This window comes from Drosophila navojoa, chromosome 3, assembly GCF_054131105.1.
Source record: "Drosophila navojoa isolate 15081-1374.11 chromosome 3, UAZ_NAV_1.0, whole genome shotgun sequence".
NCBI classification, from domain to species: domain Eukaryota; kingdom Metazoa; phylum Arthropoda; class Insecta; order Diptera; family Drosophilidae; genus Drosophila; species Drosophila navojoa.
In genome coordinates this window covers 6,685,198-6,708,071 of record NC_142891.1, presented here as the reverse complement: position 1 = coordinate 6,708,071, position 22,874 = coordinate 6,685,198, and the positions used below count along the sequence as shown (strand labels likewise).

The following is a 22,874-nucleotide window of genomic DNA, read 5'->3' as shown; positions in this document are numbered from 1 at the left end:
AGTTTACATTGATATATTTAATTTGGTCTTTTTATAATTGAATATTATTCTTGCATAGGACTTTGCGCTATGAGGATCTCTCGCTGAATCCGTATGACATGACTCAGGATATTTTACAGTTCTACGGACTGCCCTTTGATCCGGCTGTCGAAGAGTTTCTGGATACGCATACCAAGGAGAACAAGGGCGGCGTTAGTTCCACATATCGTGATTCCAGATCGGCGCCATTCCACTGGAAACAGGATCTCAAGGCGGAAGAGGTAGGCCTAGTAAATTACCTTTACTCAAATTGTTAATAATTCTCACATGTATAAATTTCTGGTAACTTTCCTAGATCAAACAAATTCAGGATGTTTGCACGGAGGCCATGGAGCTGTGGGGCTATCGGCGCATGGCGAATTTCAGTAACTTTTCGATGCTACAGCAGAGCTTCGATCCGATTGTGCTGCCGCCACCATTTACGTGAATCGATTTGTGGCTATCGATAACTGATAACGATAACTAATTCTTCTACTTGGTACATTTTGTTGTGATATCGTCGTGTTGAGCGAGCAAAAAGGAAATGAAACAAAATTTATTTAAACGATTTATAGCTGGCGCAATAATTCATTTAATATTATAATTGATTTAATATTTGTATTTCATTTGATTTTTCTTTCTTTCTTTTTTTGCTGTTGCCAAACACGCAAAACACACTTACTGAGCAATAGTTAATACCACATACGATAACTATATACACATATACAATATATACATATATGATATACATATATGGATTACGATAATTGCATACTTTTAGTAATTGGCGAATTTTTGTGTAGATCGAATATCAAATATATATTAGGTATAGCATTTAAGCGAACAATAACTGAGAAAATAGTCTATAGCACGAGCGGGCAAATGCAAAAACAAAAGCAAAATATACAACAAAAGATAATTAAGCTTAACTCCATGTAAATTATTTAGGCAAAACAAAAAAAAAAAAAAAACAATTTTTGTAATTTTCTGCTTTAAAATAAAACTTGAAAGAAATGCATAGGAAAATGCATAGGAAAATCCAGTGATTTAGTAATTAGATACAAGAAGAAGAAGAAGAAAACGTATCATCAGTAATTAAATTTAGAACAAAATGAAGATATTGTTGTGCAATAACACAAAACTAAATCAAAATCGAACAAACTAGGAAATTATTGAAAAAAGAAATAAAAGAGAGAAGAATGCGTCAAATCGTATTATTGAAAAGTGTATTAAGCAATGGGCACTCGACTCCTAAGCCTAAGTTTTTAGTGTACATTATTTTAATGTGGAAATTAAAGAATAATTAATGCATATACATCTACATATAAATATTTACGGTTATTTAGTTGTAATTTAATTGTAATTATTATGTATCATATACAAATTATTGTCCAATCATATTTTTTCTTACCAACTAAGTTGAGCTCGAAATGAATCTTTCATTGCAAAATAAAAATAAAAAATTAAACAAAGCCCAGCAAAGTGCGTTACGTAATGAATGTAAAACTAAATAAACTTTTTTATTTGATGAACGAATTCGGCAATATTTGCATAAATAATAAAAAAATAAATAATAAATAAATAGCAATCAAATAAAGAGTAAAAATATTCCTTAAAAAATAAACAAAGTGTGTTTTCATTTACCTTTAGTGACTTTTTAATTCGTTTTCGGCTGACTTCTCATTATTACATTCAAGATTTTGAATATAATCGGAAATTCGTTTGTATTCAGTTGATTTTTTTCTATTATTTTTGTATACAATTAAATAGAGCAATTCATATTTTTATGTGGGCAGTCAAAATTTAAATTGTAATTAATTTTGTATGCATTATTTGATCAATTTTCATTTGTTAATTTATACGGTTTTATTTATCTTTTGATTTGTAACTGGAAAGATTTTCTAGCTGTTACATTGAGCAGTATGCTCATTATTTCATCCACTACTATACTGTTGACTGCCAACCATGAGCTTTGACGAGCTTGCTGCTGGCTATTTATTTGGACACAAACCGTCAATTTCTTATAATCCAATTGTGGATTTTGATTCAAGGAAAATAATTAAAACTGAAATATTGAGAAAAATTGTTATCTTATTTGTTTATTACCGAATTTTTGTACTCTTACTTTTTTTTTTTGATCCTTACACTATTTCAATTATTTTTATTATTGAAAATTTTTATAAATTTACAATTTTGTTTTTATATTTAGTTTCAAAAATGTTGCTGAAAAATGGTGAAACGTTGAAAGCAATTTATGCACATGATAAAATATTGAATCTCAATATTATTAGTTATTATTGGTTATATAAAAAAGTAAATTTAAATTTATTTAGAAATCACATTACTTAAGAATATAATTTCATATATTTCATACCTATATTTGTGTCTATATATGTTTATGTATGAATATATTCCATATATTATTTGTATTTAACCAATCTATTTTTATATTATAACCGAGTATCAATATGGTTTCAATTATAATTGAGTTTGTTTTGTAAATATACATATAAATTTTTCGACATACCTAAACTAGGTATAATATAATTAAATTTAAACCATAGTTATATACAATCTTTAAAATTGTATTAAAGCAGCATAAATACATTTCTATAAAATCATACTTAGCAAATGGAATTAAACGTTAAATGAACTTCTCCGCAACGCAATGTGTATTCGTAATCTTTGAATTATGATTCAGATTAACATCGCCTTCTCCCTTCATCTATATCCTTCTCCCTTTTGTTTTGTTTTGTTCTTTTAGCACAATGGGATTAACTTTCATTTTAAGTGATTAAATCAAATGTCAAATGTCAAATGGCAGACCTAAATGGGAAATGTAAATGCAGCTGCAAAAAGAAATTTGATCTGTAGCTTTGGAACGTCACATTCGATAAAAAAGTAAAAAAAATAGGGAGGCGAGAAAAACTAAATGATTGTTAAAACAAAAATGTCTTTTGTGTAAATGTGTGTGTGTTACATATTTTAACGTTTTTGATTAGCTTTCAACCCTCTTGTGGTTGGTAAATCCAAAAAGGTGTCCGAAAAAACACAAAAAATTAAGCGCCGCCCACTGAATGCGTGTGCGTACTTAAAGAAGAAGAAGCAGCCAACAGCAAAATTGAAAGCCAGCGAATGGCAGGACACTAGAAAAGCTTTTCAATTAAGGCGACCTCGTCGCGCTGACGTCAGTCGCTTATATTGCTCGGCTCTGCGTGGGCGCTTCACGAGAGCTTTGCAGCTTAGCCAAGACGTAAACCAAACGCATAGGCTATGCCGGCGTGCAGCTTTCATTGAATTGGGCGCAACAGGAGCAAGCAATGCGAACAACGTTCAAGTTGAAACCGTTTGCCGAATATGGTCGGTGTTCGGCAGTCAGCGAGCGAAGTCGTAGCGTATAAAACAAGTCGTCGTCGTCGTTAACATTGCATTCGTTTCGTGCGCGTCGAACCAGTGAACCAACCAACCCAACCAGCGCTCTACGCCAAGTAACGGTTAAAGAACACAGTTTTTGAAATCAAGCAAGCCAAGAAAAAATATTTATAAAACAAAATAAAAAACTTATGAACTGTCTATTTCTTGTTCGAAAAACTAATCAGAAAAATAGAGTTTCAACATTAATTCGCGTTTTTCTGCAGCAATTTTATTGACAAAGTTTTTGCAAGCTAATGCTAGTTTTTCGTCTGTGCGTGTTTCCAACATTGAGTTGACTGACAAATTTCGATTACAGTTAGAATTTTCAGTGCAGATAAGAAAGACAAAAACAAATTCCAGTTAATCAATCGTCGCATCGCGCTATAAACGGTAAACGTGCGTTGATCTAATTTGTATTTAATCTATTTGCCATCGCTGAAAAGCAACAACAGCCAGGTGAGTTTTCTGTGCTTCATTTTTTATGACAATTTTAAGCACTGTTTATAAAAATATAATATAAAAAACGATTAAATTTACGATAAATTAATTTTGAGACAAAATTGACTTTGATAAAGATTTAACGCAAAATTATGTTTCAACACGTTTTCGAGTGCTCTTAATAGGGTTTCTAAAAACTTGATTGTAAAGTTCATTTTATTATAAAATGTCAGTCACCGAATATTTATATATATGTATAAATATATAAAATTCATGATATTCATACTATTAGAAAAAAAAAATTGTCTCAGTTGAAATATTAGATAATGTATTGATACAGTTACCTTTTACTAGAAAGGACTGGGTAATGAATTATATTATAAATTGTCAAATTAACAAAAAAGAGAATTTTTAAAAGTTTAGAAAAATTCTGTCATATAAACATGAATAAGTCGTTTTCAGGATATATATTTTTTTTTTTAATTTTTAATATATAATATATAAATTTGTGTTTCAGTTTTTAAATTTTGTTGAATATAATATATGTACATGTGAAATGACTAAAATCGTATTTGTATAAAATAGGATCAAACATATTATAAATATATCTGCATAAAATCAAGAAATGTATAATACATATATTAATATTTCATATTATTATTGAAATATTTTCTATGATATTTGATAATTATTATAGATCAATAAATTTTTTGTGAAATGTTTATAGTTTTAATAACCCTTTCTTCAACTTTGCTTCAAAGTAATCGAAAAATCTTGTGACTTTTTCAACTCGAATTTGGGCAATCAAAAAGTAATCGCAAATGTTAAATAATCTGAAAGCAATTGTACAACTGTCTAAATAAATGCCTGCTCTCTCTCTTCTCTTTCATTTTCGCTGTCTCTCTCCTCATGTCTGGTTTTCTTTTTAATGCCAGGCAATATGCCCACATCAAATTTACATCGACAAGAACTTTTAGGCGGCCCGCTCATAAAATATCAATAATTGTCAATCAATTTTTTTTTTTATATTCGTTTGTTTGTCCTCGCTCGGCGACAAACCTTTGAGTCCAAAGTTTAGGCAAGTCGAGTCCTTGTGGGAGCTTTACAATATTTAGCTACTTTGAAGCTAAGCAAAGGGCTACAGCTGATGTGAAATTGTTCTTTAATTCGATATGTTTGATAAGCTCTATTTGATTTGAGTTTATTGCGAGACTAGGGAGAATTGGAGAACAAATTTGGCAAAGAGCGTTGACAGCTATTTATACATATTGGAAGGAAGATAAATTTACAATACAAATCGATTCATCAAAAACCCATCTAAATTAAGCAGTAGAAAATAGGCATGATAATGCAAGGAAAACATGAAACACATATTCAGGAATACCCCAATCAACTGACAGTTGTTTAACAGCTTATTCGTCTTAGGCCTAAGCTAACACATTACAGGGTATCAACTTGTCAATCACACTCTCTGTTTCCCTCTCTCTATCTTACTCTCGTAAATTTGCAATCAAAAACAAATTTCGAGCAAATTTTCTTCTCGAAAAAAATTAAGCATTATCATTAGAGGAACTGCAACTGAGTCAGGGCTCAGCAGACACTTGAATCAAGATTTGTGTCACTTGATAAATAGAAAATTCTTATTATTACACGATGGGCGTGGCTCACGCCCAGCTATACTAGTTGGCTTCCAGCGGGGCGCGGGCTAATAAAAATAAATAAAGAACAAGAAGCGCGGAAGCAGATGAAAATGACAAGACACGACAAGACCAAATGGTATATGGAATATATGCTCTGGCACGCCTACACACACAGAGACCTACACACACACACACACATGTTCTCACCAACACACACAAACCGCCATCCACCCAGCTGATTATAGGATAAGTGAAGCCGAGCAGGTTGTCTAGCTGATTTGTGTGGATGTTGAGGAAAAAAATGAAAAATTACCATATAATATGCAAAAAAAACGCAAAAAAAAAAAAAAAAAAAATCGAAGAAATTTCAGCGAAAATATATGGTTAATTCGAAATAATTACAGATCTGTATATGAAATAAAATGCATTGTAATTGATAATTCATTCATTAATTTTAAAATATATATATTCAATGTGGGATACGATATTCAGATTGAGGCAGCTGTAGTGGAGCCTAACATATTTATTGGAAATATGAAATTTTATATTCACACACATACGTAAAAAAGAGAAATGTATTCATATACATTTTACTTTTTGTTTGTTTGTTTTGTTATTTAAATATTAAAATCATCATATGTTTCTGATTGAAGGCTTTACATGTTAATTATTACTATTGTTATTTTTTAAAACTTATTTCTTACATTTTATTTAACAAGTCTTCTGCCACCGTTCAGTACATTTTGTCTTTTATTGCAATTGATCTCCAATTGTAAAAACTTTACATTTGATTGCCTACTTTTGAGCGCATTTCAGAGCTTTACAGTTTTGGCATTAAGTGTACATATTTAATGGGATAACATGCATATTGTTCACTATTAATTACATTAGGCATTAAGCCCAATAATTTGAAAAGGATTCGCATTTAATTATTCTTAATTGGCTGCTTTTAACCAGGTTAATAAACAAAGCAACCAGCAGATAGCTGCAGCTGTATAAACAATGCATGGCAAATAGATTGGACAATATGCAAATATGTGGGCAACATGTGAGACCAAGTCGTAAACAATTTAATTAAATCCACATTCACAGCGCATGTCAGGCTGTGTAATTGTTAATCAAATAAATAAATGCAGCTAAGAAGATTTACACGTTACTAGGTAGAAAAAAAACGCAAAAGAAACAATCATGGGATTATGTGAATGGGGGATAACTATTAAAAATTCATTCAAATAAAGAAAATACGAAAAGCTTTCATCTGAAAAAGCATATTATACTATCGCTAATATAAACATTAAATTTAAAAATATTTTTTATTTTTGATCAACTTTATTAAGTACAATATTTTTGAGAAAATAATAATATTTTGAGAAAAAATCTAATTAAAAAATATGTTTCGAATTGCATTTATGTTTAAATTTAATATATATGATATATAATTGGATTATGCAAAATCTTTACAATTTAACAAAATTCTTGTATGCCAGGAAAAACTAGATAATTAATAAATAAATTATATAGACTATTGTTAATTAACAAAATATGTTACAAAGCTTCTTGAATATAAATAAATACAAATTTTTGAAGACACACATTTTCATTGTTTTTTTTTTTATATTTTTATTTGTCAAAAAATATTTTATTTAAAATATATATATATATTTTTTTTTTGTATTGTATTAATTCTTGTATCTTCTTCTAGTATATTTACTTAAAGAAAAATAATCATTTCTCTTTAGTTTGTCTGCTAAAGCTATACACCGAACCCTTAGTTTCTTTCTAAAAACGTTTTTCTTTAAACTAATGTTGTAGCTTTTTTTTCAGTCCGCAGGGTATTTCCACACATTGCATTAGCGCACTGCAGGACACTTTATAGACGTGTGTCCTCCGGTTAACCAAATGTGAATTGAAATTTGAGTGCATTTGCCAGTTCGTGTTAAAGGGATTCATCATTTCGTATGCAAAATGTAAAAGTTTTTTCTTTTATTTTTGGTTTTTACTTTTGCTGTCCAGCTGTTGACCGTTGGTGAATAATTAATGTGCTGCAATGTGGGGCGTGAACAGACCTTAAAATAGCCAGCTATTTTTGGCCCGCTGCATATGCAGTTGACGTCAATGGGATAGCATAGGCTTTAAGATATCAATTTCGATGCTAGCCAAATGTTTAATATGCGAATATCCTGTCATTTGTCACAGGCTGCCTTGTGTCTTGTTTACGCATCCGGCCGTACGCACATTTCCGTGCCTAGAACTTGTCGTAAATAATTTATGAGCAAACTAAAACCATTGAAACAATAAACCAGCCTAAATTGCATTAATTATAATACGCATAATGCGCATAAATTCGCAATTAAATCTCATTTGACACAAACTAACCAAAATGTTTGGCTTGACAAATTGGCATTTACCACAATTGAAATCCGATAAAACAGCGCGCTAAACTGTTAAATAAATAAAGGATTTTCCAAGTGCAACAGGTCGGGCGACATGCGTGGAGATTCAGAAGTGATGACAAAATTTGCATAAATATATTTGGCTGGATAATAGAAATACTAAAATTTTATTTGAATGAAATGAAAACTTCCTTTTTTCTTCATGCGTCGGTAAGATGTATAAAAACAAAAAAAAAAAAAAATTATTGAGCAGAAGCATTTCACTCTTTTCATTTATATGGCTTCTCAAAATCTGTCTTTCCATGCCTTCCAAATTAACATAGATGAAAGAGCAATCATAGCTTTAAGACTTAAGGCATCCAAGTGAAATTTCATTAACATTAAACAAGTGCCTGAAACATAAAAGAAAAACTTAAATATTCACTTTAATATATATAGAAGAAAAACAAATATATGTATTTTTTCTTTTATACGTTAAATTGTATATGCTTTAATATAATATATTTTAATTTCTCTTTGTATTGAAAAGTTTCTCTACTTATTTATCTTCAGATTTGCCTTTTCAAAGCTCAACAATTTGTGCATAAAAATTCCAAAGAAGTTGGCTGGCTGGTTGTTGTTAACAGAATTTGTTGTGCTAATAGCCCAGGGATATATCTTTTGCTCATTTGCCTGCTAGTATCTATAATTTTTTGTGCATTTAAGGCGAATGTCAGAAAGTTTAAATTGAATCGCCTGTGGCTGACGCTGCGTATGCGTAATGCGCGTTTTATTGATTTGCATTGGTCAAATGAAAAGCACGGGACGAAAAAGAAGAAGCATATAAAGTAAAGCACAATCAATAGTGAAGTGCGACCAGACGTTATAGAAATTCATACATACATACATACATAGAGTATGTTTATAAGCAAATCGACGAGGCGACAAGAAGCCGACGGCAAATGCTTTTCCTTGGCTTCCGGTGAATGTCAATGCCACAAATTTGGGGCACAGGCACACGAGTCACACACAGAGGGAAAGAGTGGGAGAGGGAGAGGGCAAGGGAGAGGAAGACAACAAGCGTAGACATTGTTTTTTTGGGGCATTCCAATTGACGCCCACATTTGCTGACATTTGAACTCTGAGAATGCTGGACAATTGGCAGCGCCACCTGGCGGTCAAATAATTTATATTTGCCCAAAGCCTAATTAGCCAGCCTGTTGCAATTTTCCACCAAATTAAACAGAGCGCAAAGCGACTAAAACAAGGGACAAACAAGAGGCTATAAAAACAAACACATGTTTAGTATATTCGCTTGACATGTGATAGACTGGGAGTTATCCTATAATCGGAGTAAAAGAAATAATAGTTACACTGACAGTTAGTTTAGCGAATCCTAATTTTAATTTAACTTTAATATTTATTGACAAACACAAAGAAAAACCAAAATATAAGCTAAAGCTTAAAGTGAAATACATATATGCTATATATAAATATATGACTGATTTCATACGCACTCACAAAACCAATATACCCCTCTTCAATATGCACAGGGTAAAATAAGATAAGAACTAAAATAACATAAGGATACGTTCTACTTGTAGCTACATAGTTTTAATTAGAAACCAGAAATGAGCTTGTAGACAGCACTAATTGGGAATACAAATTAAATATACATAAACGCACACACACACACATGCACACAAATGTCTATACACATACAAAGTGCCCAGTTTGGGTAAGTCCGAGCTTAAACCCGTTGACAGCAACAATATTGTATCATCCTTTTCAGATAAAGTCGAAGGCTTAAAATATGCAGAGGCAGCCAGGTAAAGCAAACAATCAACAGGTGACAGTTTGCTTTGCTCGTTGGCAATACGATATAATACAGACACAAAGCTCGCTCCCTCACTACTTCTCTGTCCCTCTCTCCCCCCTTTTACACTATATATATAAAATATATATATTTCAGATTATATAAGTAGCTGAACAAATATGTGCTGAGCTGTGTGTCTGCACACAGCTGACACAGAAGCGAAGCCAAAAAGGAGTTGCTGAAGCTGCTGTCCTTCTGTCTGCAGCGTCTGACGCATCATAAATTTTTAGAGCAGGGCCAAAAGGAGCACGTGTTGATTCGTCGAGGACATTTGAGTTGTTGGTCCATTAATTAAACTGTATTATTAAAGTGATAGTATGCACAGTTGTCTACATGTGCAGGTGTCTCTGTTGTGAACAGCTTAACAATATGCATTTCATAATGAAATTTAATAAAAGGCATTAAACTGGATCAAATGCTGATGATGTCTGATAAATGGTCGTAACACAGTGTTTTGTTGTGTCAGTTAATATAGACAGAGGGCTTAAGTGACAGACAGAAAAGGCTTTGCAAGGCTTGAAAACAGATGCTGTTGGAAATAGTTAAATGAGAAAATTGACATACTAGATAATTTAAGTATAAGCTATTAAAATTTACATATATATAAGAAATAATATAATAAAAAAAAAAATCAATTATTATCAAAATGACAAAAATAACTAAAATAATGGCTCACAGTTCCTCGATTGTTGTCTAACAGCAACTGTTAAAGACTTCTCAAAGCTCCACTAAAAACGCACTGTTAAACTCTGTAGCTGTTAACATAAGAGAGCAGCATGGATAATGCAACAGCGACAAGCAATGTTAGCAATTAATTTAACAGCACCATATTGCTGTAAGTAGCATAGACAGGAAATGTAAACGAATAGCAGAAAGCAGATAATTATGAAAGTGTATATTATTTATGTAATATGATTATTTTATAGCTCGCTGCTTCTTCCCTCTGATCTGGCACCAAATAAAATTAACGTCCGATCACTATGAGTTCCCGATTCATACTAATATGTTGCATATGTTGACGGAGAATATGATGAGAGTGCGCTCACAGCTTCGTTTTTCACTGGCCCCCTTTTATACGCTCTCCACTATTAATACTCCAATTATACTCCAATAAGAAACGTCGGCATAGCCTATAATATACTTTACTCTCCAATACGAGGGTTTTTGGGGACAATATATGATGTAAAATTTAGGTAAATTTTAATAAAATTCCATGAATAAAAAGTCTTTAAAAGGCTCGAATTAAAGCTAGCCCTAAGCACTCACAAATTTCAACACTCGGCATAAATTAATAAATTAAAAAGTTTGCATACAATATATATGCAAAAAAATATGAATGCTTCACATAAATCAGACCAGAAAAAAATAAGCAAACTGCTTTGTTCAGTCAGCAAACTGCTTCAGAGTCAGTAGCATGCAGACATGGCTCAAATATCACAGCACAGACGCGCCCTAATGCACTTCATCAGTGTCGAGTGCTTGCAAAAGGGAACAACAACAGCAACAAGAGTAAAGAGAAGAGCAATTCAAGTTAACCATTTATTAACTGTACAATACAGTGCAAATTGGCGAAGGACGCCCCAGCCAAACACTCGAAGTTAACTAGCAGAGTCCATATAATTTGCTTGCTCTCCCTTTTATGTGTGTCACTCGAATTCCTCTGCCTTGACTCTCGCTTCAGAGTCGAAAAGCTCTCCTAAGTAAATGGCCATCAAGTGGATTTGAGTTTGTGATTGGACCTTGACATTGGCACATTATAATCTTTGGCTAATTGCTAAATCATTTAATTACAGTTACGTGACCTTTCTCTGGCCCTCGCCAGCAGCTGGCCAATTGAAGTTGACGTGTGTCCAGCCGGGCACATTAAATCAGAGCTGACGAGCTGACAACAAGCGAAACACGCTCTCGCCTGCTCAGCTGTCTGTCAGTGTCTCTTGTCCGTTTTCTGTCTGTCTGCTTGTCTCTCTTCTCTGCCTGATGAGTTGTTGCGCATCACGTGTGACAATTTGGTTTTTATCGCGCAACATTAAAAACAACGTCACACACACACACGCGCAAGTATTTCCGCGTCTGCAATTGCATACTGCGTATACGCCGCATGTTGCACACTCCATGGGTTTTGGGCCTGTTTATGAGCCCGGCTAATGCAGATTTATTGAGCCATTAGCAAAGTTGATTTGCAGTTGAACTGCGCTGTCTAATTTGTTTGCTATTTTTCGCTTTAGCTGCGGGGATTTATTTTAGTATTCTGTTCAGGCTGTTAAAAAGTTGTTATTGTCCTTCTAAGCAGCTTAAATATTTATTAGGCTGCTTGTAAGCTGCTTACTTTGCTTCACGCTGAAAAGTCTCCACATCATACCATGAAAATTATGGATTAGCGAAATCTTTAACTTTCATCTGCCGTAATCACTTCAGCTATTTATTTTTCTTTAAATAGATGATAAAGATAACAAAGGCATATTGAAATAAGTGTGATTTGTCTCAGTGATTTATTTCATACCAAAAACAATGCTTTTCAAAGTAATCCAAGTTATTTTCTCCACCACTCGCTGGGGCAACATAGCTTTGTTAGCGAATATGGAAATTATGGGTTCACTGTACCGCATAAACATTCCTTTTTCTATAAAAGTAATTAAGAATGAAATTAAATTATTAACAATTATTAATTTGAATTAATTTGAATTTTACAACTTATAACATTTCTATTCCCTTAAAATCTAACTCTTTAATAATTTTTAAAAATTATTTTTAGTTACAAAATATTATTTTCTTATTTATTCATGACATATTTTGCTCGATTTTTATTTGTTATTTTTATACCCTGAACCCATTGAAAATGGGAAATCAGGGTATAATGGTTTTGTTAAAATGTATGTAACAGGCAGAAGGAGGCGTGGCAGACCCCACAAAGTATATATATTCTTGATCAGGGCGACGAGCTGAGTCGATTTAGCCCTGTCCGTCTGTCTGTCCGTCCGTCCGTCCGTCCGTCCGTCCGTCCGTCCGTCCGTATGTTTGAACGCGTCGATTTCAGAAGATACAAGAGCTAGAGACCTCAACTTTTTTTTAAAATGTCCGTAAATACAGCGCGGATATCGAGTTTATCACTAAAAAACGATAACTCATTCCGATACTTTTTTATCGATAAAAAACCTTATCGAAGATCACTTAAAAAATTATATCTCCTACATCTTTCAAGTTATAGTCTTCAAATTTTAAATGTATATTAAGATGAATTTTATACAATTTCGGTTTTTGTTAAAATTTACCCCCCACCCCTAAATCCACCCCCTCACCCTCATCTTTGTAAAAGTCGTATATCAAATACTAGAGACTTGTGCTTCGGTATGCACATACATTTAAACATCATGATTACGTTCTGAAAGTTTCATTACGATCGTACGTCTAGAAATTAAATTATTCAACAAATAAGTTCTCATAATATTGCCAACGCTGCAGCGCAACCCAAGCGCAATAAGTTATAAATTTATATCTCCTACATTTTTAGAGCTATAGTCTCCAAATTTTAAAAATATATTCCAATGCATTTTATACAATTTCGGTTTTTATTATATTTTGGATACCGGCTCCAAATTCAGAATCCCCAGTGAAGGTCAGATTCTAGTATAGCTAATTGTGAATGATTTGACATGTTTTTTTTAAATGCCAAATATTCAATAGAATATGTAGATCATATGCTGAAAGTTTCATTAAATTCGGTTTAGTCAATCGACTTTAAAAAATAACAAAATGTTTGGCCAATTAACAAACGCACGTGCTGCAGCAACAGCAGTTTTCCAATACGTGTGCACACATACATTCAAACATCTTCTAGCACATTCTTAGAATCACATCAGCAGTTAGTTTCGTTTAGTTCTGCTAGATGGCGTTGCATCAGTGAATCTATTTCAGTTTTGACATTGCGAATAATAACAGAGGAGTGGCGTCATGGTAGAGGGTGCGGCGCTCGATCGCGAGGTCACCGGTTCGAATCCTGCTGTGGGCAGATTGTAGTTTTCTTTTAATTGCTTCAAAATTTGTATTTATTTGATTAAATTTCTCTTATATTTTTTCAAAAATCGAAATTGAAATTTTAACCATACTATATGTATGTACGTTTTTATTAGTTGTTCTTGCACATTCTTAAAGTCACATCAGCAGTTAGTTTGACTTAAATTTGGTAGATGGCGCTGTAGCAGTGAATCTATTTCAGTTTTGACATTGAAAATCAGTACAGAAGGGTGGCGTCAAGGTAGAAAGCGCTGCGCTTGATCACGAGGACTCGAGTTCAAACCCAGAGCGTGTCGTAATTCTTTTTTTTAATTGTTTCAAAATTTTTATATATTTAATTAAATGAGTTTTCTATTTCATTTATATTTTTAAATATATCGAAATTGAAATTTGAACCATACTAAATGTGCTTTTCTATTAGTTTGGTTCAGGGTAGTATCTAGTCGAGCGCTCTCGACTAGAGTTTTCTTACTTGTTTATTTTATTATTATTTTTATTTTTTGCACGCAAGAGTATTCAAATATTTGCCATCATATTTTCATCATGCTCGTCAAGAATAAAATGTTCAGATTTAATTACTTTTATTCGACTGCCAAAGTTGAAATGCCAAATCGCGATGGCAGAATTCGCAATTTGAATAATTGAAATAAATAAATGAAAATGTTATTGGCTGCAAACGAATTTGTCAAAGCGTATTTATGAAATGAAATTTATGGCAAAGCTAAGCTAATTTTAGTTTACGATTTATTAATACATGTACTCACGCTCTCCTTGGGCTCATCATTTCTCGCTGACAAAGTGTGTTGATGGGACGGCCAATTAATTAGCTAATGAATTTTCATTTTGGGCGGCTAAAAAAAAACTGGAAAGGGAAAACAAAAAGCAGAAAAAACTTCGCCCGGCCAATTTATAGGACTGTTGGCAGTCTTGGGGCTTCTGCTTCTGGCAGGCATTTACCTGCTGCCAGGCCAAACAGCAGCCTATTAACAGCTGGCCCCTTCCCCCTCCCCCAGTGCCCTCCGCAAGGACCCTTTCACACCATTTCATTTGCTCACATTTTTGCGCCCAAAGTAATTAAGTCAAGAACGCTTAAAAAATTCAAATGTTGTGCGGGGCTCATAAATTCCGCAGCTGTTTTTTGGCCAATATTAAAGACCAGCCAGCTTTGTAGCATAGTGTTGTCCGGGCATTAAATAATTATGTACTTAGCCAGCTCATTAGCCTCAACTCTAAATAAAATAAAAGAGCAAGCAAACAATGGTGCAGCCGTTGATGAAAATGCCGGAAGGCCATGAAACTGCTACAAGTCTTACCCAACTGCTCGTGGCAACGCCTTTGTTTTTGCATATGCATCCAATGAAAATATGATGATTTGCTTCTTTCGATTTGATATTATTTTATCATTAGCAAAGCACTGCAATCAAATTCAATATTTGTTTTTCGTTTGCTTACAGTTTTCTCTCTCTTTCCACATTATTTTTCTTTGAAACTGATTCAAATAGAAAACGAAAAGCAACATAAATTTGGTTGTCTTAAGCAGCTATATGAAATATTTATACAATTAAATAATTTAAGCTATTTTTTTATACATTTTTTTGTACTTAAATCCCAATTCCAATGTATTTAGCAAATGCTAGTTAATAGCTAGCCAAACAGGTGCTTAAGCATGAATGCCAGCTCGCACATGATTGCGATTTTAACTGGGGAGAGCATGCAATTTATCACACATTCGCCGGGTGTCACTTAATTATATAACTGCAGTTGCAACAGGAAAAGCCACAACAACCCACACAGACTGACCTCAATGGAGTGAAGCTCAGCACTCAAGTGACTTTCTCAGTCCACACACCTGCACACACATGAACAAAGAGAGAGGAAAAACAGGAAAAGTTGCCACCGGACCAATTGCAAAGCGCGATTCACTGGGCTTAGTCTGGCCTGGGTTGCACTTGGCCTGCGGACAGTCAGCAATGGGCTCTGGACCGTGGCCTATGGGCAGTTGCTACGGCTAAAGTCACTCATATATCAATCAGGTGCATTCGTATATTTTTAATATAATAGCAGCAAGAACAACAGCAAGAGCAACAGCTTCCGCATCAGCTCAGCCTCAGCTCAGCTCAGCTCAGCTCAGTTCAGCTCAGCTCAGTTTTCCTGCAGTGCCAAGAGTTCGTGCTATGCCCAGAGCTCTGCAATCAAGCTGCTGTGCCTTTTTTTTGGGGTCACGTTATCCATATGCAACACTTTCATGCAGTTTCTGTTGGGGAGCAAAAACTGTGCGTTCACTGAGAGAAAACGTGGAAATTATCCGAGTTGAAAATAGAAAACTTATATTTTAATTACTTTTGTTTTTAGAATGGTAACTAATGAAATTGGTAGTGGAATAATTATTTGATACAAATGAATTATTATTAATAGCTATACTGCTGAGCCCATTGTAGGTGGGATATCAGATTAAGTTTTAGTGAAGGAGTCAGAAGGAGGCGTGGCAGATAATAATATAAATAATATTGAAGCTCTTCTGTTAATTGTGATACATATTTAAAAAAAAAAAAAACGGTGTGTTAAATATTAAAATATTTTATTTATATTATATTATTAAATCATACGAAAAATCATATTCAACAATGGCTTATTCCAGTTCAACTATATTCAGCTCTATTTCTCATGTCGCTTTGAAGAGACGTCTTTTAAAGTCAGAGAGCCTTAATAATCACTATATATTTTTCGCCAAGTGCACCCACTCGCTGCTCGTCACAGCTGGCATGAAATTGATGGAATGCGTGGCGTGGCATGGCATGGTGTGGGTCAACTCTGTCCAAGCATCCGCATCATTCATCACGGCCAAAGTGCATCGCCAACGCAAGGGATTGCAAAATCTGGCATAAATATCGCGTTTTCTGTTAAAAGCAAACAGCGAAAAGAATCAAACGAAAATAAATAATAAAAAACTTGATAGCATAATAACAGAACGATTATAACAAAAATATTTTGTAGCTCACGGCCAATATGGAAAGTAAATACAAATAAATACCAATCGAGTTGTCAGCATTCGAGTGGAAATTTTATTGAAATGCTTGAAATACGTGTCAAATTCAATATTCACTGTATATTACTTTGGTTTTATAATCTTTTGTTGAAAACCTATTCAAGTTTTATTTATTCATTTATTTATATAGTTGGATTTGAATTGAAATCGTGTAAAATCCATTATTAAATTTTATTGTCTGTCAACATGAAAAATAAATATTGGGAAATACAGACTCATGTATTCTTCATATATATATGTGTGTGTGTGTGTGTGTATTTATGTAGTTGTTAGCAAAGTGCGCAATGGCCAAGAACCTTGTGCAAAAGGACGTAAGCAAGAAGCATGTACCTCAGCATAATTCCAGGATTTCTATTGCGCGCCACTTGTTGAATTCGTCATAAATAATTGATATAATCCCATTTGTATAATTTAATGGAAAATTACAGATGTTTCTATTCGTGAGACAATAAAGAGAAATAAATTTTTAAAGCGAAAAAAAACTCCTACAAAGACATTATAAATACCTCAAAAAGATTGTAGAAATTGAAGTGCTTGTAATGATGGAAAATCCATAAAGTAAATTTCTCTAAGAGCAAACATTTTGATTATTTCAATTAAGTTGGACTCGGCTAACCTCGATGAATTCTCTTGTATATCGTAGCGCACATTAAACGTTTATCACGTGCTGCTAGCACATAAAATCTTACCAAAATTGTGAATCACGGTCGAGCCACAAAACAAGTCAATTAATAGATAAGCCGCGTGCGCTGATAAGCAATCAGATTATGATATAATGTATCATATATAAATATGTATATATTTAGATATCTATCTATTTTTATCTAATCCGTCAGTGCAATGACTGCAAATAATTCGATAAAGTTGCTTCGTTTATTACGTGTTTTATGCGAGATCCACTCAAAATGCGGCTCATTAAGTGCCTCGCCCCAGTCTGCTATACCACAAGCAGCTGCTACTCCTTACATATGCATATATTGTATATCTATATATGTGTTGTGTGTGTGTGTATCTATCGCATTAATAATCAGCTTGTACGCGCTGCTATCGTAGCACTGCTTATCACAACAATGACGTTAATTTCGGTTTAATTATTTCTAAACACAGCCAAAACAGCTGCAGGCCAAACGACGCACTTAATTAGCCAACTTTGTTAACTGTTCATGTGTGTCAGTGCCTTCGTGTGTGTGTGTGTAAACTTTAACTTAATTGATGCTTTAAAAAATGCAATTTTTATTTGCTATAATGCATTAATTTAAGCACGCCTCAGGCTCTGCTCAGGCATGGCTCAGGCTTGACGCGAAATTAATTACATTTCACTTAATGCATTCCATTAATTCTCAAGGGCATCTATATTTATGTATAACTAATTTGCAGTACAAGAATTCTTCAGGCGTTTTACTCTTAAGACAAAACAAATATTTGCCCAGCTCTCATTAGGGTTTTCGGTTTTGCCTGCCAGCGATTTAAGGAGGCGATTCAATGAAGCGCTTCAATTAGAAGAAGCTCAGCAAAAAATTTCCTTTGCCTTGGCAATTAAAAAAGTTAAAGGGTTTGGCGAAGTAAAAGCATTTAAAAAGTCTGTCTAGAGTACGGAATTTATGGTGGAAACTTGAGTCCACATTTGCTTAGCGGGAAAATCACTTGAAAATTACATTTTAAAAATAAATATGAATACAGTGAAGACTCGATATGAGCTGAAAGCTGTTAACCTTTTTTATTAGGTAGAATTTAATGTTATTTTAAGATTTGTACTGAAAGTTAATAAGCATATTAATGGTTATTTAAATCATTTTGAATGTATTTAAAATATCCTGAAATGACATCGCAGGTTTAATTTATATTGTTGGGTATTTGATATTTTTATTAATTTTTTAAATTTTATTTTCAAAGTGTATATATTGCATTTAATAATAAATATTCCCAATTTATTCATTGAATTAAAGACCTAAATATAATATTTTCTATAAAAGTAAAAAGCCTGTTTAAATAAAATAAAAAAATAAAACTAAAAAAATATTTAATTTTATTTTCAAAGTAAATATGTTGGATTTAATAATAAATATTCACAATTTATTCATTAAATTAAAGGCTTAAAATATAAAAATTTTGAATTTGAATTATCTATAATTATTTATATTCCTAATATATTTATGTAAAATATGATATTATAATTATATTTCAAATATTACTAAAGACTCTCATATCACATTCAATTTACAAACTTTCGTTTGATAAATATTTCACTTTTTGTCCAGATTTATTTCATTTATGTACTTTCTATTCCCATTTATGAAGAAATTTCAATTTGAATTTTTTCATTTTTCTAATTCAATTACGTCGTGTAAATGTGCTCAATGATTTTAAACCATTTAATTACACGTAATTCCCAGCAGTCTGCTCCCATTTTTCGACCCTACAAAGTATGCTATGCTTTTTCTTTGTATTTTTTGTTCTTCTTGGCACACTTTTTATTTGAATACATTTTGCGTTCTAGTTGTTGTTGTTGTTGTTTTTGTTTTTGACTAGCAGCCAGACAGCGAGTAAAACCAAACATAAATCAAGCGTGACTGGACTGCCTGTTTCACATCTCTCGACTCGCATATACATACATACATATAGCTTTATTTGGAGAGACGCGTCTCACGAAACGCAACATAAATCAAAGTGAAAGTGAGAGGCCCTTGGCCAAGAATTCATGCCGCATTTGTTGAGCACTTAACGAGGATTTAACGCCATGCCACGCCCACACTCCGTTGCGCATTAATATCATTATTATTACTTGGGGCTGGGCATATTAATTGTGTGGCCAACGCAATTGCATTAATTTCAATTGGATTTCTAATTATGAGCAGCACGCGGCGTATGCGTAATATTTTTCGATAGCAACGCAGAGAAAAAGTTAACAATTGCTAGAATGAGTTCTATTCTCTTGTCTAGCTTGTTTGGAATGTAAACAAGAATGTGCATATATACGTATTTGTATAAATTATTTATCTAAATCATTGCTTGTCCGCCTTTGGCTTTTACGTACGCACTTGTTGAGTTTGCTGACAGTCGAATCAATTGGCTTATGACAGCTTGTCTTTCAGCCATGAATGTTGAGCTAACATTGGGCTTAGCTACAGGCTAAACTATAGTCGAATGAAAGGCATGAATCGAGTTAATTAGACAGTTTGTGTGGGCACTGACAATTACGTAGGTGATGGGAACTTGATTATCTAGCCAATGTACGGTAGGCAAATATTAACAAATATATATGAAAAATATATTTATGAAAAAATTATAAAAAATAAAAATATTAGATTTATTTTCATCTTATTTATGTTGTATAAAAACTCATTCATTAAGATTTATTCACATCAACTTGGCTTACAGTATACGGTATTACTTTAATAAAAACACTTTGGCAAACTTTGTCATTGCTGTATCACATTTTGAGGGTCTTCGGCAAGACGGGTTGCCATGGCGTATCTATTTTGTATGCCTTGTATCAATGGACGTCTGTACATTCGCCTGAGCTCTAATTGAGGGGTAGTCATGCCCAAACTAAGTGACATTTTGCCTGTTTACCTTTTGTTTTGATAAAGGTCAGGGCGTTTAGTCTATTCAGCTGTGGGCTTCTAAATTGAAGACAAGCAAAATCAGGCCCCTAGCTTGTTTTGTTTCCCAATGAGCAAAGAGACTTGGGCTGATGTAGGCAAGGGAGTATTTAAAGGAGTGGCAATATAGGCTGAAAAGAGAGACGGAAACATTTTTATTAATGTGATACATCTAACTAAAAGAAAATAAATATTTCAAAATAAATATTACTAATTATATATAGTAACTATAATAAAGTATTGACCTCTTTTTTGTTAACTGTACAAAAGAAACCTAATAAGAACATGAGAATATTTATATTGACTATATTTCTTTTTAAGCAAACTCAAAGTTCATGCCTATTCAGTCTTTCCGCCTTTAAATTCGCCCACTCTTAAGTACAGTTCAGATGATAGCAAAATTGCATCAAATTAAGATCCACGCCTGGGGCATTCTCTCACATTTTACACAGCTTCCCTCCAGGCTCACTTGAACTCACTCACTCCCGCTCCAGCTCATTCAATTTACAAAACCACCCAAAATATAAGGGAAACACAAATATTGATTGCTGGCAAACCACTTTCCGGTGCGCCGATTCGTTTTACCATAAACAAGTGAATGGAGTATTGAAAACAAAAATATTACGGCATATAAAGTGTCGCAAAGTGGCCATCAAAAAAATTGACAGAACATAAACCACACTGAGGGGTTTCCCCTCACACCCTACGCCGCCCAGCTCGCTCTGCTGTCGGCGTCAAACATGGGCTAAGTGCCATTAAAATATTGTCGGGCCAAACATATTTTGTGCATTTTTAGCTATTACATTTACAACGCATTCCAAAATGCAGCGCGTGTGTAGCGTGGCGTATGCGCAATTTTATGTGCGCCCACGCGAACTGGAGATTGGCGCCGTGAAAGCATATTTATTTAGCATTTACCACGTATTAACTGCCATTTGATATTTATGTTATTTAAGCTGATATTTATTCATTATTACAACACAAAAATTCTGAAATATGTGGCTGAAAATCTACCTGAAAATGGCCGATGAAATTGGTTGATGTGAAAATTGCCAATAAAAAGAGGTAGATTGACTTTTTGGCAAAGGGAAAATAGGATGACGTCGACGTTATAGTTCATTATTAAAACTATGTGTATTTCCTTTTATAATTTCTTTTTTTTTTTTCTATAAAATAATATACTTTTTATAGATTAAAAAAATTGTCCCAACCTACTACTATATATATTTTTATATTACAAATATATATATTGAGTAATATATCAACTCCCTCTAGAGTGTTTCATAGTCATTCACTTGACGCGCTTCAGTTCTTCATTTCCATTTATTTTCAAATACAATTTACACGACTTTCCCCAAGAGAGAGATTTAATAATCGATGAGTTGCAATGCAATATCAATTAACAAGTTCATGGCATTCCACTCAGAATGAACCCCTAGATAATATTGAGTGCAGTATACGCTAAGGAAGCAGTCAACTTCAACTTGAACAGCAGCTGAGTGGCTTTAAAAATGCTGTGCATGCAAATTGATAAATAATTGCGATTAACTTTGACCTATAGAAAGTCCGAGTGCCAACTGGGTCACGATACCTGAACGCATTCTGTCCTGTCTGTCCCACAATCGAAGACGATTCATAAAAAATGCATAGCCAACTTAAACGAGCAGCGCATATGACAAGGCCATAAAATAATTCTATGCAATTACGGGTAAACGAATGCTAAATGATGGATAGAAAGTCGTAATGTTTTCATTATCAAATGCTAACAACTTTTCAGTCATGGAACACGCGACAATGATATTGAATAACTATAAAGGGGAGGTTTACCTTGGAAGAGGCTAATTTGAACAGGTTACCATCGCGTTTTCAATTAAATTTATTATTTTAAAATATAAGCAAGCACATTAAAAAAAAATTGTTTGCTTAAAAAATTTTAAATGTTTTTTTTTTTTATTTATTATTATTTTTTTTAAATTAATAAATTGCAAAACATTTTTTTTAGGCGGTAACACACCCATTTTTCCAAAAAAAAAATATATATATATATATATATTTATTAATAATAAAAAAAAAAAACGGCTCAAAAAATCAGGGTTAGCTTTCAAGTTATTAATTAATACCCGACAATTTCGATATTTTCCCGTAGTGCAACGTGACCTCATGACGATAGGTTCTGTAAAATATTTGTCAACTAGACTTGAAGATTCATAAGAGAACGATATATTTTTAATAAAGATTTATATTGATATATGTATATTTGTCTGGTGGTTACAGTTTTTGACCATCGCAGAATGTTGAGGCATGGATGTAGAAATAGAGATATATGTAAGCATACTCTATAGAATTATTGATATTTTTTTTTAATGTATTAGACAATGCCCCTTTCTCCCTCTCTTCTGTCAAAGAAATTACTACTAACGCAAATATGTATATCAATAATAAATTATAATTATTAAA

General features: G+C 33.1%; 2 protein-coding genes across 3 annotated transcripts in view; both read left to right on the top strand.

Annotated features, from left to right (window-relative positions):
- Positions 1-1,016, top strand: part of LOC115565230 (carbohydrate sulfotransferase 4) — a 38,583-nt gene extending 37,567 nt beyond the window's left edge. The window contains exons 3-4 of one of the 2 annotated variants that reach the window (XM_089257577.1): positions 59-269; positions 335-1,016. In XM_089257577.1, coding sequence (XP_089113703.1) covers positions 59-269; positions 335-466 — 343 coding nt within the window. In that variant the 3' untranslated portion in view covers positions 467-1,016. The remainder of the gene's footprint in view (positions 1-58; positions 270-334) is intronic. The other variant, XM_089257578.1, reaches the window with a different exon arrangement.
- Positions 1,017-3,417: 2,401 nt separating this feature from the next.
- Positions 3,418-22,874, top strand: part of sNPF (short neuropeptide F precursor) — a 43,355-nt gene continuing 23,898 nt past the window's right edge. The window contains exon 1 of the mRNA XM_089258142.1: positions 3,418-3,888. The gene's annotated coding sequence lies outside the window, so the exon portion shown is untranslated. The remainder of the gene's footprint in view (positions 3,889-22,874) is intronic.